Here is a 22,533-nt window from a genome sequence, read left to right as displayed (position 1 = left end):
AACCAGCCACTTCAGTGGCCTCTCCAAATCAGAGTGGTTCCTGACTTGGAGAGCTGGATGAAAGATCGTGCTTAATTTGCCTCATAATGTTACTTCCTCAACACTCTGAAACACAAAAAACACAACTTTGAGACAGACTACTAGCTAAGTTTATGCCTGTATGCCTGTTTGTTTCCTTCTGGCTTATTCTGCAGTGAGCACCTGGACTGATCATCTTAGAGCTGAGGAGGGGAAGGTGTGGGTGTGCCTACTTCTTACACTTCTTCATTCATGGTGGAATTCCACTATGGTGGACAGTGCTGCTGCTGCTGCGGCTGTGTGGACTGTCTTTCAGACACTGCCATGTTTATGTTTAAAGCAGCCTCCAGATGCCATGAAACTATACCATTTATGCATGCATACGTGCATGCATGCATTCATCCTGGCTCTGCCATTTACTAGCTATGTGACCTTAGGCAAGTTTCAGTTTCTTCATCAGTAAAGTAGGGCAAATAATAGTATGTCTATCATAGAGTTTTGTGAGAATTATGAAGTGTTTGTTTTGTTTTGTTTTTTTGAGATGGAGTCTCACTTGTTGCCTAGGCTGGAGTGCAGTGGCGCGATCTCGGCTCACTGCAACCTCCCCCTCCCGGGTTCAAGTGATTCTCCTGCCTCAGCTTTCTGAGTAGCTGGGACTACAGGTGTGCACCACCACGCCTGGCTAATTTTTGTATTTTTAGTATGGACAGAGTTTCACCATGTTGGCCAGGCTGGTCTCAAACTCCTGACCTCAGGTGATCCGCCCGCCTTGGCCTCCCAAAGTGTAGTGTTGGGATTACAGGCTTGAGCCACCGCACCTGGCCGAATTATGAGTTTTTATGGGTAAAGGGCCTGGTACTTAGTAGTAAATGCTAACTAGAATTATTCTTGAGTGCAAGCATTTATTTAGTATCTAATGTATTCCAAACAATTCAAGAGATAAAGAGATGAAAAACACTTAGACCTGCCTTCTGGGGACTTACATAATTACAAAACAATGTGGTATAATCGAGTTAGGCAAAACTTCATCACAGAGGTAAAATTTAAACTGCATCTTGAAGGATAAATAGGGTTTCAACAAATGGAACAGCATTAGAGGAGATACATTCCAAGCAGAAGAAAAAGCTTGTGAATAAAATAAAACTATAAAAGACTATGGAGTCTTGGGTGTTATTAGATATTATTTTAACCTCTTCTCTGATGTATACCTTCTTAAATAGGGGTCTAAAGTGATTTCAGGGAACATTTTGGAACTTCTAATCTTATAACTAGTTATTACCAAGTTTATAATAATTATTAGTAGTAGTAGTTAACTGATTCGTCAAAGAGTTTGAATTTAAAAATTAGCTGGAACTGAGCGGTGCTGCTTTGCAGGGATGCATTTGTTGTTACATGATTCTTGTCCTGAGATGACTACCATGTGACAGGAGCAGTGAATTGTTAGAAAAACTGTTGTGGTTAGAACAATTGGAACTGGATGGGCTTCTGGAGATTTCGTTAAGTTTCCAAAATTAAGCAGATTTTACTTTGGTTTCTTCTTTAGATAGGAGAACCTCATGTTCTTGTGATAGCAAGGAATGATAATTTTTTTTTCCGTCAGATCTCAAGAAAGTCCCTTTTACTCATGGAATTTCCATTTGTGTACCAAATTTAAGCTGTGTTTTATCTTCTGCAAAACTTCTTCCTGCAGCTTTGCTTTCACTTCCTCTCCCCACCCTTTTAGTCATATACTGAAGGGTTTGGCAGCTGGTTGAGGTGTCAGGTCAGCATTTTTCACTGTGGAAGAAGGAAAGGTTGGGAACAGTGACGTGGGTATGGTTGTCACATTTTCCTTTCCTTTTTTTTAAGTGACCCACATGTTCTTTAACAAAAGCCTAGTGAGAACCTTGACTTGTAAATTGTCCCCTAGCATCCTGGAGATGGACTAATATGTGGGATGACATATAGGCAATAGATCCTCACTGAGAGTGTCCTTAAAAGCCCACGTACAGCAGTGAGGATTCTTGACTCTGCCTCCATGGCAATGTGACAGATTTTATGGAGAGAGATGATGGCCTTCGGGAGTCACAGAATTGGAGAAGGAGCTTAGCAGTTCATTCTCCATCCTCCTTTATTATTAACAGATTCTCCTTGGGTGCCTTTAGGAAATGCTGTATATATGGTGTTTAATCTCCCATCTACACACTTTCCTTTTCTTCACTAACGGAAATTGAATCCAGCTTGAGGAGCTCCAGCTCTTTCTGCTGGCCAGTTTATTTCAAGATTGAAATCCATTGTGGATTTGTTTGTTGTTTTTTTGTATTTTTGTGGGGGTTTTTTTGGTATCAAATCTGCCTGAAACTGTTGGACTAGAAGCAAACTAATTATTGTCATTGTATGGCAGTAGAGAGAATAAAAAACAGTAATAGGTTCTTAAAAAGCTGTCATGACTTGAAGTGAAATAGGCCACTCTTGAATAGCTTCATCTATAGCCTGAAGGGCTTTGGTCCTGAAAACTGTCAAATATGAAATAGGATTTTAGATCATGGAATCCTGGCTACCTCCTAGGGGCAGCTTCAGCCATTAAACTCTCCCATAGACTCTTTCATCTAGAAGATTTGCTTTGAGATTATAAGAAATGTGTAGGTAAATGAGCTTTTCTTATCAAACATTCCATTTGGGTGCTCTGTATCAGACCTGTTCTGGCAAATAAATAGAAGACACCAGGATAGACTGTTTTATTTCCTTGTGTAAGTGCCTCAGGAGACACATTTCTTATTTCTCAAGCATAACTTTGGAGACTGGAGTTTCCCATTTGGGGAGCGTTGGTGTTGAGCAGGGAAAGCTGCTAGTTATTGATTGCCATTGAAGTCATTTCACAAAGGCTGTAAAACCCAAGGATTGCTCTTTGGACAGACCTGCATCTGGTACAGCTTCCTCCTCTGACTGTTGTAGGTTAAAATAGTTTTGACAGTGTCTTTAAGTGCACCTCTTTGTCTCCAAACATAATAAGTGTTTAAAATGAAGCCCTCGTGGTTAAGGTTTTGTGGCTTAGACAGCAGCTCCATCTGGTGCTTGCTAAAGGTGTTTGCTTGGTTCATGTCTCGGTTGGTTTTTTTTTGTTTTTTTTATTATTATACTTTAAGTTTTAGGGTACATGTGCACAATGTGTAGGTTTGTTACATATGTATACATGTCTCGGTTTTATACCAGATGAATACAGATGGACACAAACTTGTAAACGAATGTCATATGCAACATGGGTTTCTAGTGCACACAACACTGACATAAGCAAATGGTGTTCCTGGTGAGTCTCATTTGGCTATTCTGTTGATAAGTGATAGCTGCTAATCAACTTAGCCATCTTTTGACTGAATTAACTTACTGTTACTCAAAGTGGGAAATTATTTTTACTATTATCTACTAGTCTTTGAAAAAGCAAATATATAGTACTACTTACAAAGAGAAAACTTAGTCCCGCTCTTATCAGAGTCTGTTTAACTTGGTTAACAAGATATTATGCCAAGATGCCTTATTCTTTTTTGTATTCAGTGCTGCATAGTGCTAAGTACACAGGGAATTTTTTAATTTAAATTATTGGTGACTGACAGGAACTGCCCCCAAACTGTTAATAGAAGTTACTTGTTACATATGGTTTCTGTTTTCTTTATGCTTTTCTGAGTTTCCACAGTAAGCATATACAACAAAAGAAAAAAATATCTACCAAAAAAGGTAAAAAAAAACATATTGTAGGTAGTCGTAGCCTTGAGTCCCAGTTCTGGGTCTTTCTTATTTACTGTGTGTCCTTAGGAAAGTCACTTTCTCTTCTAGGCTTCGATTCCTTTGTCCATAAAACAATTGAATTAGAAACCTACACAATTTTAACATTCTAAGTATTGTGATTCTTCCCTCTTTCCTGTTTTTTCAGCCTCTCACCCTGGCCTGTATCTTTCCCCAATATTACCATTCAACATTATCTAGGTCTTCCCATCTGAAAATAAGGAAATCCTTTCTGGACCCCCATCCTCCTAGCTCCTTCTTGCTTCTCCTTCCTGCCTACTCTTCTCCAAAAGTTATCTACCATTGCTCTATTATCTCACTCTTCAACTCACTACAGTCTGGTTTCCATCCCCACTACTGAACCAAATAGTTCATGCTAAGGTCACTGATGAGCTCATGTTGCCAAGTCCAATGGGCATGTATGTAAGTAAGTCCTCATTTTCCGTTACCTCTCAGCAGCATTTGAAATAGTTATTGTCTTTCTCCTTCATGACATTTCCTCATCTGGCTTCTGTGTCATCGCACCTTGGCTGTTAGTTTTCAGTTAGGGGAGAAGAAGTAGCCCCTTCTCCCTGGTTCACCCACCAAGGCCACCTCCCCAGCTCACTATTTTCTTTTTGGCCTAAGTATCTCTATACTAGTAATTCCTAAGCAGAGGAGAACCACAGAATTCTCATCCATGTTTCAGACTCCTAAATTCATATACTGTCTAGTATGCAGGGTGACAAAATATGGACTCATAATCTTCCCTTCAAAAGTTGCACCTCCTCCAATGTTGTCATCTCAGTAAATGGCTCCACAATCATTTGAATACATAAACCTAAAACCTCAATACCTTTTACTCTTCAAAATCCAGTCATTCCTGCATCTTTCTCTGCCTTCCCTGACACCACGTCCTAATCCAGATCCTCATCAGATCTTAGTTTGCCTATGTCAGTCCTTTAAGCCTCCTGTCCTGTTCTTCCTGAGTCCATTTTCTACATAGCAACAGAGCTGTCTTTTTAAAGTCAGGTTTATTGAGGGTAAATTTACATGTAGTAAAATTCACTTTTTTTAAGTGTGTAGTTCTATGAGTTGTTTGTTTGTTTGTTTTTCAAGGCAGAGTCTTGGACTGTGGTGCAGTGGCACAATGCAACCTCGGCTCACTGCAACCTCCGCCACCCAGGTTCAAGCAATGCTCATGCCTCAGCCTCCTGAGTAGCTAAGATTACAGGCGTACACCACCATGCCTGGCTAATTTTTGTATTTTTGGTAGAGACAGGATTTCACCATGTTGGCCAGGCTAGTCTCAAACTCCTGGCCTCAAGTGATCCATCCGCCTCGGCCTCCCACAGTGCTGGGATTTCAGGCATGAGCCACCACGCCCAGCCGCCCTGCCGGTTCTGTGAGATTTGACAAATGTATGCAGTTGTGTAACCACTGCCACCTAACATTTAGATTGTTTCCAGCTTTTGGCTGTAAACCTTTGTGTATTGGTTTTAGTGTAAACAAAAGTTTTTATTTATCTTGGGTAAATACCTGGGAGTGGGATTGCTGGGCTCCAAGGTAAGTTTATGATTAACTCTATAAGAAACTGCAAAACTGTTTTTCAGAATACCTGAACCATTTACATTCCCACCAGCAATATATGAGTTTCAATTGCTTCATATCCTCGCTAGCATCAGTTGTTTTTGTTTTAATTTTATTTTAACCATTCTAATAAATGTGTAGTGGTAGCACATTGTAGTTTTAATTTGCACTTCCATGTGGCTAATTATATTTACAATATTATAAATTTTATTTACTACAATATTGTAAATATTGTAAATTATATTTATAATTTTTATATTGTCTAAATGCAATCCATATATCTTTGGCTGGGCACAGTGTCTCATGCCTGTAATCTTAACACTTTGGGGAGGCTGAGGCAGGTGGGTCCCTTGAGCCCAGGAGTTTGAGACCACCCTGGACAACATGGAGAGACCCCATCTCTATAAAAAAATAGAAAAATTAGCCAGGCATAGTGGCATGTGCCCATAGTCCCAGCTACTCCAGAGGCTGAGGTGAGAGGCTTGATTGAGCCAGGGAGGTTGAGGCTGCAGTGAGCTGTGATCATACCACTACACACCAGACTGGGTGACAGAGTAAGATCCTGTCTCAAAAAAAAAAAAAAGATCAAAAATCATATTATTTGGTTAAGTGTCTGCTCAAATCTTTTACCTGTTTTTTATTGGGTTTTTCTTTTTGTTGAGTTTTGAAAGTTCTTTATATATTCCAGATACAAAGTCCTTTGTCAGATATGAATGTTTCACATAATTTCTCCTACTCTGGGGTTTGTCTTCATTCTCTTGTCATTTTTGTTTTTTGCAAATGTTTTTGATAAAATGCAAAATATAATTAGGTACAATATTTTATAACAGAGGTTTGCTAGTGAGAAGAATGAAATTCCATTTTGGGGAGGATAACATTTTGCTTGATGGGGGTTCAAAGTTAGTACTTCCTCTCATCAAAATTGATTACAAATGTTCATCTATTAATGCATATCTGTAATGAAATTTTATATATTTCATAATTTTATTTTATAATTTTATGTATTATCTTTGAAAAATGTAATTTCACATAGCTGATAGATGCACCAGTGGAAATCCTGCAATTTGTAGAGTTCCACAAAGCAGTAAAAGTGAAGCATACAGTCTATGTGTCACACATTTCATAGCTACTCATCTCTCCATTGTAGCACAGAAGCCACCATAGGCAAATGAGTATGTAAACAAATGAGTGTGACTGGCGTTCCAATGAAGCTTTATTTGTGGGTACTGGATTTAGAATTTCATATAATTTTCACTTGTTGCAGAACATTATTCTCCTTTTGATTTGTTTCCAACCATTTAAGAACATAAAAAGCATCCTTAACCTCGGGATACAAAAACAGGAATGAGCTACATTTGGCCTCTGGGCTATAATTTGCTTACCTTTCCCCCTTCTTCCCCCCTTCATCTGTCAGTGTTTTGTAGTTTTGCTCATATAGATTCTAGATTTTACACATATTTTGTTGGACTTATATACCTAAGAATTTCATGGGTTTTGGTCAGAGCTGTCTTTTTAAAATGCAAATTGGATTATGTTTCCCCTATTCAGAACCCTTCAGTGGCTTCCCACTGCTCTTAGGATAAACTCTATAATCTTTAAAAGCCTAAAAGGCCTTGCATGATCTGGGCCCTGGTCTCCTTTTCAGCATTTTTTTTTTTTTTTTTTTTTGAGACAAGGTCTCACTCTGTCACCCAGGCTGAAGTACTGTGGCACAATCTGCTCACTGCAACCTCCACCTCCCAGGCTCAAACAATCCTCCTGCCTCAGCTTCCTGAGTATCTGGAACTATTCACGTGTGCTACCACACCCAGCTAATTTTTATATTTTTTTTAGAGATGGGGTTTTATCATGTTAGTCAGGCTGGTCTTGAACTCCTGAGCTCAAGTGATCTTCCCACCTTGGCCTGCCTCCCAGCATGCTGGGATTACAGGCGTGAGCCACTGCACCCAGCCCCGAAGCTTCATTTTCAGTGCATTGAGTTTGAGGAGTCTACGAAATGTCTAAAACGTTCAAGGGTAGGTGGAAGAAGAGGAATCTATAGTGGGCTGGGAAGAGTTGGAGAAATTGGTGGATAACAGAAGGAGTGGTATCAAAGGCATTTCTGGGAGGGAAGGTCACAGAATCATTGCAACAGAGACATCAAGCTGAAGATTATGTATGGATTGATAAGAGTGCATAAAATTATAGTTAAAAAGCTCACTTTCCAAATGCTGATTGGCTAAAGGGAAATTACAAAGTACTCAAATTAGTTTAGCTCTCAATCTTTTAATTTAAGGAAAAGTTTAGGAATGGAGTCAATTTTTTCAAGTCACTAATAATGGCAAGTCTCATAGTGCCTTTTTCATTCAGATTTTTTGTCTTCTTTTCCCCTCCACAGATTGATCATTCTTAGAAGAGCTGCTGTAACACATAGGGGAAGTGAAAACTAACAGATGAAAGTTTTGTCATGCACTGAAAGAAAAGCATTGTCTGTGAAGTTCTATTTTTAAAAATGTCTGCTTGTAACACCTTTACTGAACATGTTTGGAAACCTGGTGAATGCAAGAATTGCTTTAAACCTAAAAGTTTGCACCAGCTTCCCCCAGACCCTGAGAAGGCACCCATCACCCATGGCAATGTGAAAACTAATGCCAATCACAGTAACAACCACCGCATCAGGAACACCGGCAATTTCCGGCCTCCTGTGGCTAAAAAACCCACTATAGCTGTGAAGCCCACTATGATAGTGGCAGATGGGCAAAGTATATGTGGTGAGCTTAGCATCCAAGAACACTGTGAGAACAAACCTGTCATCATAGGGTGGAACCGAAACAGAGCTGCCTTGAGTCAGAAACCACTTAACAATAATAATGAAGACGATGAAGGAATTAGCCATGTTCCTAAGCCTTATGGCAATAATGATAGTGCAAAGAAGATGTCAAATAACAATAATGGACTAACTGAAGTGTTAAAGGAGATAGCAGGCTTGGATACTGCCCCTCAGATAAGAGGAAATGAAACAAACTCCAGAGAAACATTCTTGGGAAGAATAAATGATTGCTATAAACGATCATTGGAAAGAAAGCTTCCACCAAGTTGCATGATAGGTGGGATAAAGGAAACTCAGGGCAAGCATGTTATTCTGAGTGGGAGCACAGAAGTGATTAGTAACGAAGGGGGCCGGTTCTGTTACCCAGAGTTTTCCAGTGGCGAGGAGAGTGAAGAGGATGTACTTTTCAGTAACATGGAGGAGGAGCACGAGAGTTGGGATGAGAGTGATGAAGAGCTGTTGGCCATGGAGATTCGCATGAGAGGGCAACCTCGCTTTGCCAACTTCAGAGCAAACACTTTGTCTCCTGTTCGATTCTTTGTGGACAAAAAATGGAATACTATCCCCCTGCGAAACAAGTCTCTGCAGAGAATCTGTGCTGTGGACTATGATGACAGCTATGATGAAATCCTGAACGGTTATGAGGAAAATTCTGTGGTCTCTTATGGACAAGGAAGCATTCAGAGCATGGTGTCATCTGACTCCACATCACCAGATTCTTCTTTAACAGAAGAATCACGTTCTGAGACAGCCAGTAGTTTATCCCAGAAGATTTGTAATGGGGGAATATCTCCTGGTAACCCAGGAGATTCTAACGACATGAAGGAAATTGAGCCCAATTATGAAAGTCCCTCTAGTAATAATCAGGATAAAGATTCATCACAAGCTTCCAAAAGCTCAGTAAAAGTTCCAGAGACCCACAAAGCAGTCCTTGCTCTCCGATTAGAAGAGAAAGATGGCAAGATTGCTGTACAGACTGAGAAGGAAGAAAGTAAAGCCTCTACAGATGTTGCTGGGCAAGCAGTAACCATAAACCTTGTCCCCACAGAAGAGCAAGCAAAACCTTACCGAGTTGTGAATCTGGAACAGCCATTGTGCAAGCCATATACTATCGTGGATGTGTCAGCAGCCATGGCCAGTGAGCACCTCGAGGGCCCTGTTAACAGCCCCAAGACAAAAAGCTCATCTTCTACTCCAAACTCTCCAGTTACATCATCTTCATTGACACCAGGACAAATAAGTGCCCATTTCCAAAAATCCAGTGCAATTCGATACCAAGAAGTGTGGACTTCTAGCACCAGTCCACGACAAAAGATACCTAAAGTAGAACTAATTACTAGTGGAACTGGACCAAATGTTCCTCCAAGGAAAAACTGTCACAAATCAGCACCTACATCACCCACAGCTACAAACATTTCCTCCAAAACCATCCCTGTTAAGTCACCTAATTTGTCTGAAATAAAATTTAATAGTTATAACAATGCTGGTATGCCACCTTTTCCAATTATCATTCATGACGAGCCAACTTATGCTCGGAGTTCCAAAAATGCTATCAAAGTTCCCATTGTTATCAGTCCAAATGCATATGACAATCTAGCTATCTACAAAAGTTTTCTGGGAACAAGTGGAGAACTCCCAGTGAAGGAAAAAACCACAAGTGTAATAAGCCATACTTATGAAGAAATAGAAACTGAAAGCAAAGTGCCTGATAACACCACTAGCAAAACCACTGACTGTCTTCAAACTAAAGGGTTTTCAAACAGCACAGAGCATAAAAGGGGCTCAGTGGCTCAGAAGGTTCAAGAGTTTAACAACTGTCTCAACAGAGGTCAGTCTTCACCACAGAGAAGCTATAGTTCCAGCCACAGCTCCCCAGCAAAGATCCAGAGAACCACTCAAGAGCCTGTGGCCAAAATAGAAGGCACTCAGGAGTCTCAGATGGTGGGCAGCAGCAGCACCAGAGAGAAAGCAAGCACAGTGCTTTCTCAGATTGTGGCTTCAATCCAACCCCCACAGTCTCCTCCAGAAACACCTCAATCTGGCCCTAAAACTTGCAGTGTGGAAGAACTTTATGCCATTCCTCCAGATGCTGATGTTGCTAAGTGTACACCTAAGAGTACGCCAGTCCGGCCCAAATCTCTCTTTACATCTCAGCCTAGTGGTGAGGCTGAAGCACCTCAGACCACAGACAGTCCTACCACCAAAGTACAGAAAGACCCATCCATAAAGCCAGTCACCCCCTCTCCCTCCAAATTAGTGACTAGCCCCCAGAGTGAGCCACCACCTCCCTTTCCCCCGCCACGCTCTACTTCTTCTCCTTACCATGCAGGTAACCTTTTGCAGAGGCATTTCACCAACTGGACCAAGCCAACCAGCCCTACCAGGTCAACAGAAGCTGAATCAGTTTTGCACTCTGAAGGCAGCAGGCGGGCAGCTGATGCAAAACCTAAGCGCTGGATATCATTTAAAAGCTTCTTCCGCCGTCGGAAAACAGATGAGGAGGATGACAAAGAGAAAGAGCGAGAGAAAGGGAAACTGGTGGGCCTGGATGGCACAGTCATTCACATGCTGCCTCCTCCTCCAGTTCAGCGCCATCACTGGTTCACAGAGGCAAAAGGAGAGTCCAGTGAGAAACCAGCCATTGTCTTCATGTATAGGTGTGACCCTGCTCAAGGCCAGCTCAGTGTGGATCAGAGCAAGGCTAGGACAGACCAGGCAGCAGTCATGGAGAAGGGTAGAGCAGAGAATGCATTACTACAGGACTCAGAGAAGAAGAAGAGGAGTCATTCTTCTCCATCACAGATTCCTAAAAATATTCTCAGGTATGTAAAATAGACTGGCAGAATATGGGAATTTTTTAACACATTTTCAGGTGCTAAGTTTTTTATATCTTTTAAGATTGCATAAGAACCATTTCTGTTTGTAAGTAGCACTCTGTGGCCATCATCTATCTTTATAACTGCATTCCAAGATTAGAATAGTATTAAAGTGATCTTACTGCACTGAACAAGGTTTATAGCCCTGCATCTTTGGCTTAAGTAGCCTACTGCATTCTGGTGAATGCAGAGGAACTTTAGCATAGAAAAGCAAATCCATAACACCTTAATAGCAATAAATAATATGTTGTTTTGGAATGTGATGGTAGTGTGAGGAAGAAACAGGATCAAATGAATAAATGGTGGTACTGTTCTTTCCCTCACTGTAAATGAAATAAAACTCTTCCAGCAATTCTTTTTGTTTTTTATGAAGGTGTTATCTCTATATGCATTACTTATTTTAAGGGAATATTTGTTTTTTTATTGCTGTCTCTTTTTGTCCTCCTTCCAAGTGTTGTGGAAAAAAATGGAGGGTGGTAAGCAAGCAATTTATAGTTATTTAGCGTGTGGATGAAATAGGAGAAGTTGAGTATTGAGACAGACCCAGTAGTATAATCTTCAGTTCAGCTAGACAGATTGCATACCTAAATCAGTTCTCTAGGCATTCATTTTCTTGAATACCTTAATAACTATTTATTGATCACCTATTCTGTGCAACATATATAATAAATATTTATCTCAAATCCTTATAAATTTGCTATATTCTTCAGATGAGGAAACTGAAAACCCGGGAAGTTAAGAATTGAACAGTCACAAAGCTAGTACTTGTCAGAGCTGGAATTCAAGCCTCGATCTCTCATGCTAAAGCATGTATCCTCCTCATAATTGTGCATTCTTAACAAACACAAGATCAATAAAAATTGTTATATTCTCACTTGTAATCATTCACATAAATACATATGTTTAGGAAGCCTAAGTTTTTCTTTCTTTATATTGTAAACAAAATGAATTAGCTGCCAGTAAAAACAAGGAACTTTTATCCCAAGTTTGTGACTAATAGGATGATTTCCCTATGCTTCCTGTCCTTTTTATTCTTAAAGATATGCCCTGAGTACTCCATTCATCTGATTCTGAGTCCTTCTCCCTCCTTACTTAAAGTAAGAAGTAAAGAAAGAAGGGCCTGCCCTTCTTTCCTACAAATATAGTAAATTCTGATGGATGGGGCAGATTTACCTGTTTTTCTTTAGAAAAGTATAATAAAAAATGAAGTGAACACTTAATGCTTTTACTTTTCCTAGCAAAATGCTAGGAAGTTTTATATACATTCTTTACTAAAATGGGCTTTTTACATACCTCCAAATGTTGTCAAAATGCTAACAAGTCTCTGTTTTCCTTAAATCCGTGTAGTAACAAAGCAACTAGGATGGTAGTCCTAGGAAGAACAGTCTTGTCATTGGTAGTTGAATGTTATATTCCATGGTAAGGTAGTCAATGACAGAATGTACTCCAGTAGTAATAAAATACATGTATTTCAGGGCCGGGTGTGGTGGCTCACACCTGAAATCCCAGCACTTTGGGAGGCCAAGGCGGACGGATCACCTGAGATCAGGAGTTCGAGACCAGCCTTGCCAACATGGTGAAACCCCATGTCTACTACAAATACAAAATTAGTTGGGTGTGGTGGCAGGTGCCTGTAATCCTAGCTACTTGGGAGGCTGAGGCAAGAGAATCACTTGAACCGGGAGGTGGAGGTTGCAGTGAGCCAAGATCACACCATTGCACTCCAGCCTGGTCAAAAAGAGTGAAACTCCGTCTTAAAAAAAAAAAAAAAAAAATGTATTTCCGGTGCCTGATTTATTTAGAAAAGAGGCAGTTTAAACAGCAAATGGTTGGAGTTATACAGGAGGGAATGGTAGACAGTTCTTACATGGCGTCATTCCTGATTAAGTACCACTGTAGTGTATTTATCCACATCTTAGAAGGCACAGTCAAGAAATGATTCGGCTTCTTTCTGTGGAATGAGACTCTCTCCTTTGGCTGCATGCCAAGGTATATAGGCTTGAGGGCAGCCCAGGCCTTGGGCTTGGCAGACCTCTTACTATACAGCTTGTATTTTCATAATTAGGTTATACATAGGCCAGTCAGGTCTTCCAAAATGTATCCGTTTTTTGTAGTTAACATCCATGAATCCAAGTAACACAGTTCATTTGCCCATTGGTTCTTAAATTTAACCATGTTCCAGAATCATCTAGAGAGCTGTTAAGACACAGATTGCTGAGCCCCACCCCTGGAGTTTTTGATTCAGTAGGTCTGGGGTGGGTCCTGATAATTTGCACTTCTAGTAAGTTCCTGGGTGATGCTGATGCTGCTGGTCCTTGGGTCACACTTAGAACTGCTGGTCTCACCACCATTATAAAGATACATGCTATAATCTGAGTAAAGCAATGATTGAGATATTAAACTTTTCTTTAAGGGACACTGGAGTTTTCACATTTCATAATGTCCCAGACTAAGTAGAAAAAGAGGTATTCAATAGCTTTTTTTAACTTTTTGAAAAGTTTAAAACATGAATATGCATATTGAAAAATATATACCATTTGCTTTTTCAATAATTGCCTCATTTACTTGGATACACCATTGGTATTTACTTGAAGCAACTTTGATAAGGAAAACATTACCATCAAATGTCAACATTTGTGTTTCAGGCTTGATGGCAGTGTGGTCATTAAATTACCATCCCACGGCTGGGAGCACACTGCTGAAAGAAATGAAAATACAGTTTTTCTATAAATAAATGAATATTTCAAGTCTAAACTGTATATAAGGAATGAAGAATGAAAAATGAAAAAATACTGTGCTAAAGGCCAGACCCCAGGCTCTGAAAGATGAGGAACTTTATAGAGCCCTTCATTATGGGATTAGATTGTTACTAAGTTCATTTATTTAACTGTTTAGGAAATACAAATTGAGTGTCTTAACTGTGCCATGTATTTGCCATCAGGCCCTGGAACAAATAGGGGGAAACATTATCCTGAAATAATGGGCTTGGACTGGACTTCAACTATGTGTCTGATCCTTCAGTGTACAAGGCTATAAAGATACCTATCACATAGAAGTAATTTGAAAATTTCGTTAGAAAACATATAAAAAGCTTATCCCAGGGTCTGGCACACACTGAGTGCTTAAAAATGTTAGTAGGCCCTCTACCCTCAATGGATAAATGCTAAAACAATGTTGAGAGTGATTAATTCAGCTTAATGCAGACTTCTCAGGAATAAAATCCAAAGCAGATCTTTAAAGACAAATAGGATTTTGCCAGCTGGTTGGGAAAGACATTGTAGGCCAAAGGAACAATATATGCAAAGTCACAGAGGTGAGGTTGGTGGCAGACAGAGGCAGGACATGTGGCTAGAAAAGGATAATGAATAATCCAGTGGGTGTAAAACATTCAAACTCAGAAGGAAGGAATAGAGCGATGATAACCAGAGACTTTTGGGTGACGTGGAGTTGATGGGGAAAGGAGGGGTGTTTGCCAAGGGTACAAAGTTCCAGTTAGACAGGAAGAGTAAGTTTTAAAGATCTATTGTACAGCATGGTGACCATAGTTAATAATGACATAGTACATATTTCAAAATTGCTAAAAAAGTAGATTTTAAATGTTCTCACCACAAAAAAAAGATAAATAGGTAAGGTGATAGATTTGTTAATAACTTTATTTAATCTTCTACAGCATATACATATATCAAAACATCACATTGTACCCCATAAATATATACAATTATTATTTGTTAATTTAAAATTTTTTAAATTAAATTTTAAAAATAGTCCATTGGTTCTTAAAGTATGGTCCGTGTAAGGTCAAATAGTGATCATGCCAACGTTACTAATTTTATAATAATACAAAGACACTTATCTTTTTCATTGTGTTGACATTTGCATTATTGGTGCATAAACAATAGTGGTTAAAACTACTTGCATCTTAGCATAAATCAAAGCCATGGCACCATATTGTACTAGGAGGGTTTGTTGTTGTTGTTGTTGTTGTTGTTGTCGTTGTTTTTAAGTGAGTTTCACTTAATGTCCTTGGTGGGCCAGACACAGCGGCTCATGCCTGTAATCCCAGCACTTTGGGAGGCCGAGGCAGTAGGATCACCTGAGCTCAGGAGTTCGAGACCAGTCTAGGTAACATAGTGAGCCCTTGTCTCTACTAAAAATTTTAAAAATTAGCTGGCCATAGTGGTGTGTGCCTGTGATCCCAGGTACTCAGGAGGCTGAGGTGGGAGGATCGTTTGAGCCCAGGAGGTCAAGGCTGCAGTGAACCATAATCACACCACTGCACTCCAACCTGGGTGACAGGGTGAGACCCTGTAAGAATTCCCTTGGTGATGTAGTAAATTAAATCTCAACCCAGGAGTACCTGTCTTCTTAAAAATTCTGTGTAATTAAATGGGAAGTACACATAGAATACTTCTGCTGTGTAACAAAGTATGATGGTTTTCTCAAAGAAAAATACTGGTGAAATAGTTTGAATTGTGAAGCTGAACCAGCCCCCTCTTTCATGGACCACCTTGAAAGAACAACTGACAGACAAACTGTGTTTATTCAAATCTGAGAGTGTTTGGCAGATATTTTCTTAAGAATGAACAAAACAAACCTATTACTTCAAGGAAAACAACTAACTGTATTTGTTGTCAGTGATATAAAATCCAAGTTTTCAAGCAGAAATAAGAATTTTTAAAAACTTTTATCTGCCACCATGACCTCAACAGCTTCCTAATACTTAAACATTCTTCTGATGAGATTGATGGTTGAATTTGCAAACTTTTAAAAGTATTATATAATGAAATATGTCAACATTTAGAGGATCTGCATTAACTCAGTAAACCAATAATTTCCAAATAACCCAATGCATGATATTATAAAATTATACATGAGTAAAATCCATTCAAACTGCAAGATAGATCAATGGCTTTTAATGTAACTGAGTACAAAAAGTTTATTGATATGGTTTCAGATTTCACATTGCAACTAACCTTTAAGAAACTACCGCTTATCAAATTCTGGTATGGTACCAAAGAATATCTACAGTTATCTAAAAAGCTATTAAAATACTCCTCCTTTTTCTGCTTATGAATCTGGGTGAGACCAGATATTTTTCATATACTTTAATCAAAGCAACATATCACAGCAGATTGAATGCAGAAGCAAATAAGGGAATTCAGTTGTCCTCTATTAAGCCAGATATTAAAAAGATTTGAAAAAAATATTATTTAGGTACTATTTACTGGGTTTATTTCCTTAATTTTTAAATTTTTATTTAATACTTAAATTATACATAATGCACATAATTATGGTGTACATAGTGATGTTGCAATACTTATAATGTAAAGTGAGTAGATCAGGGAAATTAGCATATCCATTATCTCAAACATTTATCATTTCTTCATGTTGGCAACATTCAATATCCTCCTTCTAGCTATCTGAAACTATATAATAATGTTACTGTTAACTATAGTCATCCTACAGTGCCATAGAACACTAGAACTTATTTCTCCCATCTAGCTGTAATTTTGTGTCCTTTGACAAATCTCTGCCTATCCTTTTCTTCCCCCATCTTCCCAGCCTGTCATATTCTCTCATCTACTTTTTACTCCTATGAGATCTACTTTTTTTTTTAAGCTTCCACATATGAGTGAGAATATGTGGTGTTTAACTTTTGTTCCTGGCATTATTTCACCTAGCATAATGTCCTCCAGTTCCATCCATGTTGCCACAAAAAAAGTTTAAAAAAAAAAATGGATTAATTATTTTCAGATGTTCTCAGTTCCAATTTCTCATTTAAATGTCAGTTGATATAACCTGTACAAATAAGAGTCCATGTGATTCTCAATTTTTAAGAGTGCAAAGCAATCCTGAGACCAAAAAGTTTGAGAAGTGCTGAGACAGGCTGTAAATGACATGTTGAAATGTTTGGCTTTTATCTTGTAGATTTTGTAGAGGAAACAGTTTTTAAGCAGGAAAGTAGCATGATTTTTTTAATAAAATATTTCCAGGCACTAATATTGAAAATAGGTTAGAAGATGGGACACTAGTGGGTCAAATTTTAGTTCAAGAACGTGTACCCAGGCACCATTTCTATGTGGCAAGTTTGGATTCAGAGAAACTAATTTGGTGGTTAATCTGGTCTGTGACCAGTTAGGAATTTCTCAACTATCATTTTTAAAATGGTACCTACCTACCTACCATCTCTGCAACTCTTTGGTGTCCATCACATGGGGGAATAATAATGCACAGTGGGAAAAATGCCAGCACTGGAGTCAGAGATTTGAATTCTGACTTACCCTGAGTAGTTGTAACTTTTGACATAATATCTCTGAGCTAAAGTTTCCCTACCTATACCATAAGAGTAATAATACCTACCTTATAGACATATTTTGAGTACTAAATATATAATATCTGTAAAACATCAGCATAATATCTAGCAATAGGAGTTGACTCATTACAAAACTATGCCTAGGGAACCAGAATTTAATATCATCCTTGCTTAATATCTTGCCCCCTGAAATCTATTCTGAGAACAGCCGCCTACTCTTTCTTAAATGTAAATCTAGTTATATCCCCACACTGAAGAAGGCCCTACATATGTGGCATCTGCCTACCTTTTAATCCTAACATTTTGGGCTTAATCTTATCCTCTTATTCATGAACCTCTAGTTATTCTGGCTTCCTTTTCTTCTAAGTGCCTTGTTTATAATATTGACTTTGCAATCAGTTCTACTGGATTACCTTTTAATTGGGACTATCTTAAAATTGGTCCTCTCATTTTTTTTTCATTTTATTTTAAACTTTTTATGATTGAAAATTTTAAACATGTACAAAAGTAGATAGACTAGTATAGTAAACCACCATTTACCACAAAACCACACTTCAACAGTTATCAATTTATAACCAATCTTGTTCCATCTCTGCCTCTATTCACTTCCCCCCATTATCTTGAAGCAACTTTTTTTTTCCATTATAGTCATATACCAAAAAGGGGTTCTTTGAACCCTAGTAGCTAACCCCTGGCTAAACATCATCAAGTATCAAAAATTTTAAAACTATAAATATTCAGATGACCCTATTATCTTCATCCCTGATCTCTTCCCCCAAGAATCATGTGCAATTTTCCACTTGATATCTCCACTTCAAATGAAACATATCCAAAACAGAACTCTTAATTTTTCCCTACAAATCTGTTCCATCACAACTCTTCCCTTCTTGGTAAATGGCCCTCCATTCATTCAGTTTCTCAAGCCAGAAAATTAGGGGTCATCTTTGATTCTTCTGTTGCCTTCTTCACCCCCAACATCCAAAATGTTGGGTGATTCAACCTCCAAAATATATTCCAAATTATCTACTTCTCTCTAATCTCTGCTTCTACTACCTTGGTCCAAACTACCATCATCTCTGACCTGTTTACTAATGTATTTCCTTATTGAGTCTCTGCCTAATCTCTTGCCCCTGGTAACCTAATGGCTTTAGAACAGCCAAGTACCCTCTTCATTTTACTCCTACCTTCTGGGTTCAGTTTCCTTCTTCTCGACAAATACCATTTTTAGTGGTTCTTTCAATAAGCTGTGGTGGTAAACACTTGGTTAGTGACTAAAATCATGGTTATCTTAGTGTTATTTAACCAATAACACTTGGTTATTGATTAAAACTATAGCCAATGGGCCATAGTTACTTGCATGTTAATTTAGTTTTCAGGCATAAATTCTGTGTCCAAATTATGTTCCTCAATGTAAGAATACCTCCCAACACAAATTGCCCAGTTTAGACACTTAGTCTCACTCTTATGTAAATAATTGTTTTCATACTTGGTTGACAAGACCTATTGCCAATCTGTGCTTAAATTTTCAGTTCAACCAGGCATAGTAGTGTGCATCTGTAGTTCCAGCTACTTGGAGGCCAAGGCAGGAGGATCACTTGAGCCCAGGAGTTCAAGTTCAGCCTGGGCAACATAGCAAGGCCCCCTTCTCACCATCTCTAAAATATAAACTAAAATTTAATTCAAACAGTTTTTTTCTAATGAGAAAAATCTAATCTAGACATTAAGAAAATAAAAGTAACACTCCAGCTAAAGTTAAGGATATCATTTGCTGCCTGAATGGCCTTTAGCTAACCTTTCTAAATCTACCACCCCTGAATTTCATGCTGCTAATTAGCAAAGACCCCCGGCGTGTACATCTGGGATACAATGTTAAGTCGTTTCTTTAGGACTTCCAGAATCATCTCAGGAATCCAACTATGTGTAGCACTGCTGGGATTCTGTCCAAACCAACTTCTGGTTTGGACAGGCAGACTGAATTTGACATACCTTTCTTTGCACACTTAGGAATGCTATTCATCTGTATCAGCCTTCCTTTACCCTTCCAAGTCCTTTTGGATCTTCTGAAAGACCTTACATAACTAAACTGTATTCCTCAGTAATCCAGGAGTCAATCCTGAGAGCCCTCTAATCCACTCCAGAGTTCAAGGGTGTAGACCAGGAGTTGGCAAACTATGGCCGATGGGCCAAATCCAACTTGTTACCTGTTTCTGTAAAAGAAGTTATACTGGAAAATAGCCACACTCATCTTTTACATGTTGTCTATGGCTGTTTTCAAGCTACAACAGGGTTGAGTAATTGCAGTGGAGACCATATGGCCCACAAAGCCTAAAATACTTACCATGTGGCCTTTTACAGAAGTTCGCTTACCCCGGACTAAGCCATAATATCAGATTTGTCTGTGGTTGTCAGGCATGCTAGTGACATACAGCCATTCCAGCCAAATACTGGAAAGGTTTGGTACTCTCTATAGTAACCAATATAGGCCTATTAATATGTGTGTGTATGTGTGCGCGCATGCACACGTGCATATGTGCATGTACATATGGTATGAAAAATGAAAATCCCAGCACTTCTTAGACTGTGGTAAAATGTCATGTCCTTCTCTCTGGAAAATTCAGTTAGAAGCTTCAATTGTTTTAATGCTTACGCTCCAGTTATATGTTAATTTGCATTAGTTCTCCCTTGAGTTCATGTCCTTTGTAGAGACATGGATGAAGCTAGAAACCATCATTCTGAGCAAACTGTCACAAGGACAGAAAACCAAACACCGCATGTTCTCACTCATAAGTGGGAACCGAACAATGAGAACACTTGGAGACAGGGCGGGGAACATCACACACCGGGGCTTGTTGTGGGGTTGGGGGTTGGGGGAGGGATAGCATTAGGAGAAATACCTAATGTAAATGATGAGTTAATGGATGCAGCAAACCGACATGGCACATGTATACATATGTAACAAATCTGCACGTTGTGCATGTGTACCCTAGAACTTAAAGTATAATGAAAAAGGAAAAAAAATTTTGCATTACCTCTCCTTTTTACTAAGAGAATCCTAGCACAGTTGTCTTTTCATGCTTAGGACGAAACTGGCCCCAAGATCAAACTTCTACTTCTCATAAACAGAAAATAATTGAAAACAGAAGCTGAAAATAGCTGCTTTCTCTCCTGATCACATGTTATTTTGCTGTAAAGAAACTTCTGGACTATCAGCACTTATAAAAATCACATCTACATTTGCTGACACATTTTTCCTAAAGTTGAGTTCATGAAGTCCTCACTGTTAAATTTTTAAATAATCATGTTTTAGAGAAAACTGATAAATATCTTACTTTATCATAATCACGGAATGATACAGTATGGTTATGTTTATATGTACCAGAATGGGGTAGTCTTCAGACAGCTTTGTTTCTTTTCCTTTTGGGAGGTAATATAATCCCAGAGAAGTAAGCTGACTAAGAATAAACCTCAGAAGGTTAGGAATGGTTCCAAATTATTACCCCCTCCCTGCTTTTTCATAGTTCATTATGAATTTCTCATCTGTGACTATTTAAATTATTATATTTCCCCTTTCCTGCTTATATCACTTCTGAAGAAAATTTTTCTACTCACTTTTCACACCTTGCTGCTTGTATACTTATTCTTCTGTTCTTTCTGGAGGAGGAAGGCAGTGAAAAATAGTTTCTCAGAATGTGTTCCTGGGACCAACTGCATCACCTGGAGTATATAAATGCAGATTCCTGGGCCATGCCCCAAAGCTATTAAATCAATCCCTAGAGATGGGAGCTGAGAACCTGCAATTTTAACAAGCTCCCCAGGTAATTCTTAGGTACATGAAAGTTTGGTAGCCATTGGCATAATATTTTAGAACATAGACTTTGAAGTCACCGAGACCTGGGTGTGAAAAGCACTGATGTGCTTTTGTCACATTAGTGTCATCTTGGATAAGTTACTTGAGCTCTGCTTACCAGTTTTCTCATCTAGAAACTAAGAAGCAAATAATGTAACTGCTTAAAGGACAAACACTAGAGCTAAGCTGCAGGGTTTGAATCTCAGCTCCACCAGTTACTAGCTGTGTTACCTGAAGCAAGTAACTTAATCTCTCTGGGCTATAATTTCTTCATTTATAAAACACAGAAAATAGCCTGCCTTGTAAGTTGTTGTGAGACTTAAAGGGGGATGGGATTCCCCCTGGGGGCACATTTGACAAAGTCTGGTGACTTTTTTGGTTGTCACAACTGGGAGGCAGGGGGTAGTTCCAATGTCCAGCCTTTAGCAGGTAGAGGCAAGAAGCGCTGTTATAATCCTGCCATGTGGCTAGCCCTCCACAACAAAGAATCACCTGGCCCAAAATGTCAATAGCCCCATTTTTGATAAGCATGGCTTAAAACAGGCACATAATAAGCACTATGTAAATTTTGGCCACTATTATTGTTTGCTGTTATGGGAATAATAAGCCTTACTCAGTGTTATTGTTTGAAGATATTTAAGCACAGTGCCTAGCATTCGGTAAATATAGGGATAGTGGTGGTAGTGATTATTATTAGGAAGCCAAATATCTAGAAACACAGTCATTCTATAGCTAGAGCAGCTTCAATTTAAGGAAAATTTTTTTGGAAATGTAAATTATTAACTTTTTTGGTTTGTTTAGGATTTTCAAAAGTAAAATACATCTGTAATCATTAATACCCTACCTTTCAGTAATAGCTGTTTTTTTCTTCTAACTAAAAGTAAAAGCAGTTTTACTTCTTCATCTTCACAATGAAGTATTTATTGCTGGGTTTCTGCAGTATGCCAAGCTTGCCTTATCTTAAGAGTGTGGTGGAAGGAACATTTACGTTAGAGTTGCATGGTATCTATTCAGATCCCAACTCTACCACCACCTTAGTACCCACGTAATTTTAGGCAATTGATTTAACTTCTTTCAATCTCAGTTTCCTCATCTGTAAAATGAGAATGATTGTATCCAGCTCCTGAAGAGTTTTCATGAATTAAGTGGAAAAATGCACAGCTTGTGCAGTGCTGAGTAGCTGTGTGTTCTGAATACTTATAGGTCCCATTCCTGCCCTACATCCATTTCCTCTGTCAGCCTGCAACGTTTTTGGAGTTAAGTGTATGTAATCATTTCTCAGCATCTCCCTACTCTGACTCAAAGAGCAGAGGGAGATAAGAGGAAAGTGAAAAAAGGTGCA

General features: G+C 38.8%; 1 protein-coding gene across 48 annotated transcripts in view; it reads left to right on the top strand.

Annotated features, from left to right (window-relative positions):
- PEAK1 (pseudopodium enriched atypical kinase 1) overlaps window positions 1–22,533 on the top strand; it is a 313,738-nt gene that overhangs the window by 234,234 nt on the left and 56,971 nt on the right. For all 48 annotated transcript variants that reach the window (NM_001133744.2, XM_054531185.2, XM_054531202.2 and 45 more), the window contains 1 exon segment: window positions 7,724–10,977. In NM_001133744.2, coding sequence (NP_001127216.2) covers window positions 7,838–10,977 — 3,140 coding nt within the window. In that variant the 5' untranslated portion in view covers window positions 7,724–7,837.

Source organism: Pongo abelii, chromosome 16 (genome assembly GCF_028885655.2).
Source record: "Pongo abelii isolate AG06213 chromosome 16, NHGRI_mPonAbe1-v2.0_pri, whole genome shotgun sequence".
Taxonomy (NCBI): domain Eukaryota; kingdom Metazoa; phylum Chordata; class Mammalia; order Primates; family Hominidae; genus Pongo; species Pongo abelii.
This window is presented reverse-complemented; position numbering and strand designations above follow the sequence as displayed.